The sequence below is a fragment of the Hipposideros armiger genome, unplaced genomic scaffold (genome assembly GCF_001890085.2).
Source record: "Hipposideros armiger isolate ML-2016 unplaced genomic scaffold, ASM189008v1 scaffold_24, whole genome shotgun sequence".
NCBI lineage: Eukaryota > Metazoa > Chordata > Mammalia > Chiroptera > Hipposideridae > Hipposideros > Hipposideros armiger.
The window spans coordinates 6275163-6287195 of record NW_017731374.1 but is presented as its reverse complement, the minus strand read 5'-3'; the positions used below and the strand labels follow the sequence as shown (position 1 = coordinate 6287195).

Here is a 12033-nt window from a genome sequence, read left to right as displayed (position 1 = left end):
GCGAGCGACTGCCTCACCTGGGAAGAGCGCAATGATAATACCAACATGGGCCCGTGAAGCAACGTCCTCCACAACTAGACTGGAGAACAAAAGGACAGCAACTTGTCTGCTCCCCTACCCCAATTCCCCAATAAAATCTTTTTTTAAAAAAAAAGGAACCATAGATTTAAATGTAAAACTATCAAAACTTTTATAAGAAAAACTTTAGGATCTAGGGATTGATGAAAAGTTCTTAGACATAACACCAAAAGCATGACTCATAAAGGAAAAAGACGATAAATTAAAAACCATTTAGTTTCCAAAAGACACCTTAGGAGGATGAAAAGAAAAGCTAGAAACTTTTTTAAGGAAAATAATTTGCAAATCACATATTTGACAAAGGATTCATACGTAGACTATATAAAGTACTTTCAAATTCAACAGTAAAAAAGCAAACACTCTAATTAGAAAATGGACAAAAGACATGAAGAGACATTTCACCAAAGAGGAGATGGCAAATAAGTACATGAAAAGATGTGCACTATCCCTCGCCATTAGGGAAATGCAAATCGAGACCTGGATGAGCTCTCACCTCACACCTATGAGAACAGCTAAAATAAAACATAGGGACAACTTTAAATGCTGGCAAGGATGCAGAGAAACTGGATCTCTCGTGATATGGCTACTCTGGACGATACGTTGGCAGTTTCTTAAAAATTAAACCTAAACTTACCATACGACCAGCAATTTCACTCCTGGACATATATTTCAGAGAAATGAAAATATATGTCCACATTTGTTCATTGTAGCTTTATAGGTAATAGCCAAAAATTGGAGACCATCAAAATGTCCCTCAGCAAGTGACTGGCAAAACAAACTGTTGTGCATCTATACCACAGAACACTACTCAGAAATGAAAAGGACTGAACTACAGATCCACACAACTTGGACGGATCTCAAGAGCATGATGGCGAGTGAAGAGAAGCAATCTCATAAGGTCCCATACTGTATGATTCTCTTTATATAACAGTCTTAAAACGACAAAATTATATAGATGGAGAGAAGATCAGTGGTTGCCAGGGGTTAGGGGTGGTGGTGTGGGGGATGGGTGTGACTATAAAAAAGCGTTGGGGGAGATCTCTGTGGTGACATAATTCTGTATTTTGGTTACGGTATTGGCTCCACAATCTACACATGTGATAAAATGACATAGAACTAGCCACACACGTGACACCACTGTCAGATTCTGGTTTTGATATTGTACTGTAATTATCTAAGATAGGACTATTGGGGGAAGCTAGGAGAAGGATACCTAGGACATCTCTGTACTATCTTTGAAATTTCCTGTGAATACATAATTATTTCAAAATTAAAAAAACAATTTCAGTGAGAATTTTCCCCAGGTGGGTGTGGTCCTTCTGCCTTGGGGGGAAGGGTGACCTAGAGCAGATCTGAGCCCAGTCCATGGTGGGGCGCTGAGTCCAGCTGGCTCCCCCTGGACCAGTTGACTCCCGCTGCCCTGTAGAAGCATAAGGGAAAATACGCGATGATTGTTTTAAGCCGCTGAGCTCTGCAGTTCATTTTAAAGCACCGGTGTGACAATAGCTAACTGTGCATGACCCTTGCCTCACCTCCTCTCCATGGCCCTAACAGAATGGATGTCTGTCATTGGTAACTGTGGCAGGGACAGCCAGTTGTCCAACATCTGTTCTACCCTTGTTACCCCAGAGAAATAGTATTTCTGATTTTTGTCTGGTCATATCTGGATTAAGACTACATTTCCAGCCTCTCGTAATTAGTTGCCATGTGACTAAGTTCTGACCAATGGGATGTAAGGGGATGTGTCATGTGACAGTTTCCAGGAACCTTCTCTAAGAAAGAACTGACGTGCACCTTTCCCCCTCTTTCTTAGCCCCTTCATTCTTTCTGCAGATTGGAATGCAGAAGTGATGGTTGGAGCTCAAGCAGCTATGCTGGATATGAGGTAGAAGCTACATTTTGAGGATGGCAAAGCAACAAAATACAAGGAATTAGGGTTCCTGCTGATGGAGATGCCATATGAACCCCAGGTGGCTTATATTTGAATTTCCTTTCTGTGAGAGACCTATGTACTTCTATTTTACGTTTTCTGTCACTCACAACAGAGCTCAGGCTTTACTTATACAGTGGCTTCTTATCTGGACTACCCTTTTTCATGAGCTTATCCTGTGCAACCAACTGTGCTAAGCACTATATGCCTTCCATCCCCTAAAGTATTTATTAAGCACTTACTTAATGTGATAATGGCAATGTGATAATGCTGAGGAAACAGTGAGGAGCGAGACAGAGGTGGCCCCTGCCCTCACGGACACTATAGTTGAGAGGAAGAGACAAACAATAATGAAATGAACACATAGGTATAAGTACTTACAACCTATGACAAGTGCCATAAAAGAAAAGCACAAACACTTTGTGACCAGACAGCAGGGACCCTTCTCTCGTAAGGGGATCAGGGAAGGCTTCCCAGAGGAAGTTACATCTCAACCGAGCTCTGGGGAGCAGGGGAAGGGAATATAGCTTAGCTCTCAAGACCATGGGCCCTGAAGCCAGCCAGTCTGGGTTCAAATCCCATCTCCCTCTTTGTATAAACCTTGCACAATGCCCAATCTCTCTGTCCCTCAGTTTTCTTGTCTGAGAAGTAGCAATTCAGTTAAGAAGACACTTATATCACATTGACAATGTGCTAGGCACTGTGCTAAGCACTTTATAGATATTAACTCTTTTAATTCTCATTATAACTACCTTATGATACAGGTACTATTCCTAGCCCCATGTACGGACAGGTAGACAGAGGCCCAGAAAGTGAAGTAACTTGCCCCAGGTCAAGGGATGAGAGCTAGAAGTCACCCCAAGCAACCTGACTCTCGAGTCTATTCTCAGAACTCGGCACTGTAGCGGTTCATAATACGAGCTCTTAACTTGTGGGGTTGTTGTGAGCAGAAAGTAAGAAAATGTCAAATATTCAGCACAGTGCCTGGCAAATATTCAGTGCTCAATAAAGGTTAGCTATTATTATCATCATCACTATCATTAATCACTAAGGGGGGAGGGAAGGGAAGAATGTTCTAGGTGAAGGGGCATACACATGCAAAGGCCCTGGGATGGAAGGTGCATTCAAGGACTTGAAGGCAGGTCAAAGGGCTGTATGCTTTTATTCTTCACAACATCTCTATTCGTGGGAACTTTTACCCTCTCTTTATAAATGAGGACACAGTGGCTCAGAGAGGTTAAGTGACTTGCCCGAAGTCACACAGTGAATAAGCCTCTGAACCTGAACTCAACCCAGGTCTGTCAGCCTCCAAAGCCCATGCTCCTAGTCACTATCCTCCACTGCCTTGCAGTAGGCACACCGCAGGGATACAGCCCGGTCTTGCTGGGAGAACACAGGGAGAAGCAACGACAGCCTGAAGTGTCAGAGTCAGATGGTTCCTGGACAAAACTTTGAACACCGCTCCACCCATTTTTCAGATGGAGAAAGTGAGGCCCAGTGAGGGCAGGGACTTGCCACAACTGGCAGCAGAACAGGACCTAGGACTGGGTTCCTTCCCTATCCCAGTCCGGGAACCATCGGCTTTACCTTTTCCATCCCCTACATATTTTTATATTCCCCCAAGGTGCTAACTGAGCCCTCCCCCGCTCCCAGGGGCTTCTCCAGCCTGGGCTTGGTGTCTCAGCATGTGTGGCAGAGGTAGCTTGGGATGAGGACTTTACCTCAGGGGCAGGAGTTTGTAAATAACCAGCAGATCCTTCCTCAGCTCAGCCTGGCTAGAGGATATGGCGGGCAGTGTGCCAAGGGGCATGAACGGAGACTCGGGGCAAGTGGTAAATAGACCGCTGCGTCCAAGTCAGCCCCGCGGTCCTCTGGGGAAGTGGTTAAACTCTGTTTTTAGACTCCTAACAACTCATGTGTATACACACACACACACACACACACACACACACACACACACACACACACCAGAGACTCACTTGGCCTGAATCCCAGTCCCTCACACCACACAAAGCACCATCTGCCCCTTTAGAAGGTCCTCAGACAGGAGGAAAAACTTAATTCTCCTTGTTTTCCAGAAGAAACCAACAGGACGGGGGAGGGGCCTCATCCAAGGTCACAGGAGGGTTTGGGACAGATGGGGGCAGGCCAGCTGCCTGACAGTGTAGGTGCTGTCCTGTGGCCCCTGAGGCGGCAGGTAGGACCCTGCTGAGTGCACATGGGGCCCAGGGCCCAACCCCACCCTCTTGGGGCCCTGCTTGTCACTGAGTCACCAGCCATCTCTTTTCAGAAACTGGCCATGAGGCAAACGCGGGGGCTGCTTCCTCCTGCGCAGCCGCTTGGGGTTTGGCCTGACCTCCCCTCTTGGATCTGTCACAGCCCAGGCCTCCCTCCTCTGCCCCCAGGTGGGGCAGCCCCTCTGTGGCCGGTCCTGTGCTGAGGGTTTGCACATAGTCGTCGTGTCACTGAGTCCACATGAGTCTGAAGGGGTGGATTATTTTATAGATGAGATGATTGAGGCTGAGAAAGGTAAGGCAACTTATCACATAGCTGTACTGAGAGCTGAGGTTCAAGTCGGGACCAGACACCTCCACACACGTCAGCTCCCCCAATTCCTTGGCCTTAGAAAAGCTCTGCCCTCAAGCCAAGGACAACCTGTGGTGACAGCCCCAGATCTAAGCCACTAAATCCCTCACACTCAGACTGGCTGAAGGCGAGGCTGCCTGGAAATCAAGGATCAGGGTCCCTGCTCACCCACAGCACACTCGTTCACTTTCTCTGAACCTTAACTTCCTTATTTGCGAAATGAACACAATACTCAGAACTTCTCCAGGCCTGTTGTGAGGCCGGACTGAGATTAGGCATGGAACACTGTCGGGGCGTGCGGCCCTAGCTATTGTTTTGTGTCTGCAACCTGGCATGGCCCTCCCCCACCCCAGCTAGTCCCTCACTGAGCAGGCTGGGATAAACCCCACAGCTCTTCCTCAACCCCCCACCACCTCCTCCAACCCAAAGAAGGGGCACCTCAGCAGCAGGAGGCCCAGGGTACCCCCTTCCCTCCCTCCAGCCGGCCAGGGAGAGGACAGACCAAGCCAGATGTTTCCCAGATGTTGCGGACTGTAAGCAAAACAACAGCACAGGAGCAGTTCCTCTGCAGCTTCGGGGCTGTTGCTTGAGGGCCTGAGAACACGGAGGGGGAGGCAGGGGCTGGAGGCAAGCTTGGGGAAGACAGGGGACTCAGAGAGGCTTGCTAGGGTAGAATGCCGGGGGGAGGGCGCCAGAGAGGGGACAGTAAGCAAAGGGACCCAGGAGCAAGGCAGAGAGTTGAGGGTAGGGAGCTGGAAAGGGTCCCGTGAGGATAAGGGGAGGAGGGGGGAGTGAAGTCTGAGAATGGGGCCGATCTGCCTCCATTGCTCCATCTCCACCCCAGGATCCTGACTTCACAGGGAAAGAACTTCAGAATTCCCTAGAGGCTCCCAGGGCTTTCTGAGCTGCCTCGGGGAGATAATGAGCTCCCTGTTACAGGAGAGATGCAAGCAGAAACCCAAGAAGGGGCCCAAGCACCAGGCAGCAGCTTGGACAGATGGAGAGTCTGGGGGGCCATATCTGCCCCAAGCCAGGCCAAGAGGCTGAGCGCCGGGAGTCAGCTGAGGTTGGCACAGGCAGGCCAATGCTGAATCTCCTCCCACTGGCATCCAACCAAGCGGCACTGTTGTGCCCTCTCCCCTTTCCACCCTTCACACCCTATTTGCCAGCTGACCCCAACTGCGCCCAGCCAGGCTAAGACTGGGCAGCGGCGCGGGGACAGACTGTTCTGCCCGACTCCCTGGAACAGGCTGGCTTTGTCCTCCAGCAAAACTGTTCCTGGAAGGACAGGGATCTGGGGTCTGAGACTAAAAGCTCCCTGTCCAGTCTGATAAGGGTAGAGCCCGAGCCTGGGCAACTGGAGAATGAGCTCTGCCACCTCCCTGTGACGAAACAAAGATGTGGCTAACAGCAGCTCGTGTTGGAGGATCACATCCCTGTGCCGGGCGCTGGGCTCAATTTGTGTCAGGCCTGACCTCCACCAGCCATCACAGCTCTGGGGTAGGTGCCAGTACGTACAATTTATAGATGAGAAAACTGAGGCAAAGAGAGGTCTCATGATTTATTCAAAGACTCACACGGCTGGTCATCAGCGGCAGAGCCAGGAGCTGGACCTGAGGGCCTCTCCCCGCCCGCTGCGCTGTTCCCTCCCTCCACCTCTGTCGTCCCACCTCACAGCTCTCACTTCCCACACTGACTGGCCTGGGGTTCCCACACAGAGGCCAAGAAGCCCGTTCCTTCCCCTCACCTGTGCAAGAAAAACGGCCCAAACAATGCTGTACAGGTGAGGGGACTGAGGCCTAAGGTCCCCGGGGGCGGGGGCTGTGCCCAAGGCCCCCGGGAGCCCAGGTGGGGCCCAGGGCAGGACGGTCCAGGCGCCTTTCCAGTCTGCTCTCCAGAGTAGCCAAAGCCCCTCTGAGGCCAAGGGACCAGGGTGTGAGTAATGGAAACCAGGCAATGGGGCCTTCCAAAATGGGAATTTCATCTGCCTGACTTTGTTCTCCTGGACTTTGGTTTCCATGGCAACTTGGGGATGAGAAGCTGGAGGGCCTGGAGGGGGGCTAAGTCCCTAGAATAAAGAAAGGGGAAGGTGAGTGTCCATGGGGGCCATGTCTCCTCCAAGCAGAGATGCCCTCGATCCCATCCGGAGCACGCCTCTGTTCCCTCCCCTTCCAGCCTCATGGAGGCCCTGGCAGCTCCATAGGGGGCGATGGGGGTGGGGGGGGAACCCCTTCACTGTTTACACAGCCAAACAGGGCTCACGGGCCAGGTCTGCGGCCTGGAAGAAGACACAGCACATCCCGGAGGAGCTCACACTCTGATGTAGGGGAAAAAGGGCTGTAACGTATCCTGAGCACCTACTGTCTGCCTGGCCCCACGTTCGGCCTCCAGAGACCACCACTTCTGATGTTTTCCTTGTAGGGGGAGGAGGGAGAAGAGTGCTGCACAGCCCCGTGTGCTCTGCATCTTCAAGTCCCCGGTGGGCCGACCCGAACCCAGGACCCCAGGCAGGGAACACGAGCCAAGGAGGTGGGCTTCATCCACTCTGCACAAACTCAGTCCGGCTTGATCTAAGTCAGCCCATCTGAGCCAGTCCCTACCCCAGGCCATGCCCTGGCCCCCACAGCTTGGTAGGTTATATGTATGGGCATCAGGGACAGTTTGGGCATCAGCTCGGTCTGGGTTCCAGGCTCTCTTCCACCCCTCCAGGAGAGTGGTCCAGAGCCTTCCCTGAACTGCGGCTCTGCACCAGGCCTTTCCTAAATTTGCATCTCCTGTTAGGCACAAAGCGAGAAACCTTCCCCAGGGCCACAGACAGACTCTGTGAACACTATCCCCCATCACTTCCCCAGCTCTTCTTTCTATCCTAAAGGCCTCTGTGAGCCTGCCCATCTGCAGCCACTGCCCTGCCACAGATGCTGGGCCCACCCACCTCCACCATCCTTTCCCGCGCCACCTGAAAGCGCCACTAGAATCTCGAACTATGGCAGGGCAGAGAAGTAAAGGAACTAAAGGAGTATAGGTCACAGAGAAAGTTGGTGGCCAAGTTCAGCCTCCCTCCTGTAGCTGGTAGGAGACAGATGCAGAGTTTTGCAGCCAGTCAGGCTTCGGCTGAACCCTGCCTCTGCCACCTGCCGGCTGTGACCTTGGACAAGTCACCTAACCTGCCTGTGCTTCATTCTCCTCATCTGTAAAATGGGGATAACCCCCACCTCCCAGGCTTGCTGAGAAGATGAGATGACAAATGGAACAAACATGGCAGAGCGCCTGGCACAGAGGCAGTGGCTGTCAGGGAGCAGCCCTCGCTGGTATTATCGTGTCTATGGCTCCAGGATGGGAGGCAGGTGATAGCTAGAGAGGAGCTGGACCAACAGCCTAACTACCAACCCTCAGGAAGCCTCAAAGCCAGGAACACACAGAAACGGTCAAGAACAAGAAATAACACAGGCCTTTTATTTGCTCCAGAGCTCGGCTGCTGTGTGGTCTGAGGGCATCATGCTTTCCCGGAGCCCCTGATGGACCCCTCCCTCAGTGGTGCTGGATTTCTCGGCGAGGTCAGGCTGCAGCCCCCGCCCCTCCAGGCCTCATCAGTCCAGAAGGCCCAGCTGCCCCCCACTGGTGCCTGGAACCAGCAAATCACCTGAAACTGGAAACTGATGTCCACCTACTCTGCAAGGTGGTTTTTCACAAGGCGTTGGTTAAAATATTGCACTTGGAAATTAGGAAAACTGATGAGGCAAAGGTTTCCTATTACAGGATGACGTGCCAGGCATCCCACTACTGTTTAAATAAATAAAACTCAAGGCAGGGGTCTGAGCCCTGAGCCCCAGTGGTCCCCCTGGAGAGCCCTGGAGCCTGGGCCTCGCCCCTGCCCCATCAGCCAGTTCTTTGAGGAACTTGGTCAATGCGCAGTCTCCCCAGCAGGGAGCAGCAGCTCTGATCGGCTCAGCCAGGGCCCCTGACCTGCCGGGGCCCGTCAGTCTCCTCGTACCGGGGCAGTGGAGACCCAATGAGGCCAGTCCTTTGCTCCTCCAGTGGCCTGGACCACTCTTGGTTCAGGCCTCTCATCCAAATATCCATCTGTCTGCCCGGAGATACGGCCTCCGGGGGCTTGGTTGCCCCCTCCGTCGCAAGGGAGAGGGAGACGTAGAAGGGGGCCCAGCCCGCCTGGTGTGAATGCTGAGCTCTACCCCAAGGCCTCTAAAGTGGGGGACTCATTTTCTTCTGGTTAATGAGGTCCAGGTAGAGGTCAGAGCGGAGGAAGCGTGGGTACGAGTCCTTTTCCATGAGCCCAAAGATGCGTTTTTGTGCCAGATCAAAGCAGCCCCGCGTGACGCTCTGCAGGTTGTCCTTGGTGTGTTCCCGTGTGTAGGAGTCCAGGTTTACCTGCAGGGGCAGAGGCGGCATGGTCAGGGCTGTCTGCAGGGGGCTGACCCTGGGGGCCGGGCTGGGGGCGGGACCTATCCAGCCTCTCACCTCCAGGCCCTTCTGCTCCACATCTTAAGGTTCAGAGTGGTCAGCAGATTCAAGTCCTGGCTCAGTCACTTACTACAGGGCCTGAAAAAACTACCTCTAGGGTCAAGCTGCCCAGGTTCAAATCCCAGCAGTGCCACACCTTGGTGTGTGACTTTAAGCAAATCACTTAAGTGCTCTGAGCCTAATTTGTTTTATATATAGATCAGGAATAATAGTAGATTCTTCAAAGAGTTGTTCAAATGAAGCAAAATCATCCATAATAAACAGGTAGGAATTAAATCAGTACATCATCCCGGTGACTTTGCACACAGTGACTGCAAATAGTAAGCACTCCATAGATGTTAAGTGCTATGATTAGGCTCTCCAAGACGGTCCCTCATTTTTAAAGTGAAGATAATATTAAAACCTATTTTACGGGTTGTCATGAGGGTTAAGTACGGAGCCCATTCATAAAAGGCTTAGCACCTCAACAGGCCATTTTTGTTATCAACGGAATTCAGTTCTTCCTGAGGCCCCAGCCTGCTTCCTTTCCGCCCTGGGCACACGGTCCCTAAGACTCACTCTGGCATCTCCCCTTCCTGAGCTCCTCCTTGAGGCCTCCAGGCATCCCCAATCACTGAGAAGCTACTGGGCATGGGGACGAGGGCCTGAGGGCCCAGCCTGAGGCCCTACCTCCTTGCACGCCTGGATTGCGATGTACTCAGCAAAGATCTTCTTGGCCTTGGCTGCCATCTTGGACTGTGACTTGACCTTCTTGAAGTCCTCGCATGCCAGCCAGAATTCCAAGTTCTCCTCACTAAATTCAGTGCGAAGGAAGGCCTGGAACACCGCTAACCCATCTGTGAGGAGAAGCCCAGACCCTGGGTGAGAGGCAGAACCAGCTCCTCCTGCCCTCAGAACCCCACTTACTCTGGGGCCTTTCGGGTACAGATGCTGGGAGCTTAGTAAGATGACCTGTTCCTGGGAGCCAGGAGCCCTGGGATGTAGTCTCACCCCTGCCATTGCCTCACTGTGGACCTTGGGCAGGTCTTTCCCCAATTGTGCCTCAGTTTCCTCATCTGTAAAATGGGGACCATCACCCTGTTCCCTAGAGCCCTGTGAAGATCAGAGGGCATCCTGCCCATGAGATGGTGGGCACATTCAGCTCAGTGTAAGCCCTCAGTACATGGAAATGTTTGTTATTATTCTGGGAATTTGGGTATTAGCACACAGGTCCCAACGGCCTCTAGCAGGCAGTGCCAGCTCCCATGGACAGGGAGGGGCTGGCAGAAGCCAGCTCCAAGGCCAGACCAAGGGCCTCGGCCAAGGCTCAGCCTCTCCCAATAGCAGGGACACTTGGCTGTGCCCAACAAAGAGGGAATGGCAGCCTCTCCAGGGCTAGATGCACTCTGGTCTGGGAGAAGAAGACAGGAGAGAGGGAGAGAGAGGGCAGGGAGGGGGAACAGGCTGCCGGCCCCCCAACTTACATTTGTGCAGCAGCAGCTTCTCCAAGGATTCTCCCCACTTGAGGGCTTCCTCCGAGGTGGGCCTGAGGGGCGAGGGGAGGGGCAGTCAGGGCACAGCGAGGGCCCCGTGAGGCTCTGGGGACGGCGAGGTCTGGGCAGCGGCTGAGCCCAAGTAGGGAGCCCAGGAAGGCGCCCACCCCTTTCTTGGGGCCGGAATCACTTCTTGTCCCCACCTCCGCCCCTGCCTGGCAGTCCTTCCCAGCGCAGCTGTTCCCCCTGAGGGCTGCTCCTCGCAGGTACCAGGCTCCCCCTACGAGAGCCTCCATCCAACCCAGAGCTGGATCAAGCCAGCAACACCCCTTCCTCCTGAGCCCCGCCACCAGCCCTGCCACCCCGGGGCCCAGTGAGCGCCTGGGGGGGTGTCCCAGGAATGCCAAGGAGGACCTACTTGAATGACTTCGCCACTTTGTCTGCCTTGCCTGCTGGCTGAGCCCCGGGGGACTCGTTCCGCCGCCTGAAGATGCCCAGCTTGTTCTTCATGTCCTTGGCTCTGGGGGCAGAAGCAGAGAAGGGGGTCGGTCAGCCTGGCCCACTCGGCCCCGGCACATTCCAGGTGGGGAGGCGTGGGCTGGGGTGAGGGCACCTACTCCTTCATCGTGTGCCGCCTTTGTAGATTCCCGTTGCGTGTGAGGTACATGCCTCGGAGCATCTCTGTAGAGCCCCCCCAACCTTGGGGCCAGGGAAAGTCTGCAGGGAGCACCCCCTGGTTCCTGCACCTCACTCCGGAGTCCCGGGCGGCAGGCAGACAGGCAGCAATGGTGCAGGCTGCAGCCTAGCGCTCACCGGGCTCCCGGCCGGACTACTGGACACCCAGGCATAGGCTGGGCTGGGACTCAGACAGGAGGAGCCAGGAAATGGGAGGGACCAGGACAGGGAGCAGGAAAAAAAGGATCCCTCCTGGCCAACCCTGAGAAGCAGCCCGTGAAAGGGGCTGTGTCTGCAAGGGGCGGCCTTTGGGGCTGGCCCAGGCAGGAAGCCAGATCCAGTTATTTGTAACTGGCCTCCCCCGTTACCATGGCAGCGGGGGGGGGGGCGGGGGCAGAAGGAGGAGAAAACAAGTCAGCAAATTGCTGGGAGAGGAAAAAGGGAAGGAGGGAAGGCTCTGTGCACCCGGGTGGCAGGACTGGCTATTTTTAGCCAAGAACTATTTTTAGCGTTGCCATTCCCCCCCCCCACACACACACACACACAGCACATTTCAGCACTGGGCAAAGCTGCTGGCAGAAAAAGGGTTAAACATCTCCTGCTCCTGCTCACATCCTCCCTTATGCCTACACCCCCTACCCTGGGTACCCCAGAGAATAACTAGTCAGCTGACTTTGGATACTTCCATCCATGAACGTGCAGCACGCCCCAAAAGTTTTAGGACAACTTGAAGCTTGAATTACTTCAGAAGTACAGGTCCTCAAAACTTTCAAAACCGTCTCTTGAGAGTTTGATTATTGGATTTTTCAGGCA

The 12033-nt window shown here is 53.3% G+C and overlaps 1 protein-coding gene across 11 annotated transcripts in view; it reads right to left on the bottom strand.

The window, feature by feature from the left end:
• Window positions 1–8019: 8019 nt before the first annotated feature.
• RGS3 (regulator of G protein signaling 3) overlaps window positions 8020–12033 on the bottom strand; it is a 114669-nt gene continuing 110655 nt past the window's right edge. For 9 of the 11 annotated variants that reach the window (XM_019635829.1, XM_019635832.1, XM_019635835.1 and 6 more), the window contains 4 exons: window positions 10964–11065; window positions 10537–10598; window positions 9743–9909; window positions 8022–8980 (listed from right to left, as the gene is read on the bottom strand). In XM_019635829.1, the coding sequence (XP_019491374.1) occupies window positions 8795–8980; window positions 9743–9909; window positions 10537–10598; window positions 10964–11065 (517 nt within the window). In that variant the 3' untranslated portion in view covers window positions 8022–8794. Of the gene's footprint in view, window positions 8981–9742; window positions 9910–10536; window positions 10599–10963; window positions 11066–11291; window positions 11583–12033 lie in introns of those variants that run through there. The other 2 variants (XM_019635841.1, XM_019635830.1) reach the window with 2 other exon arrangements.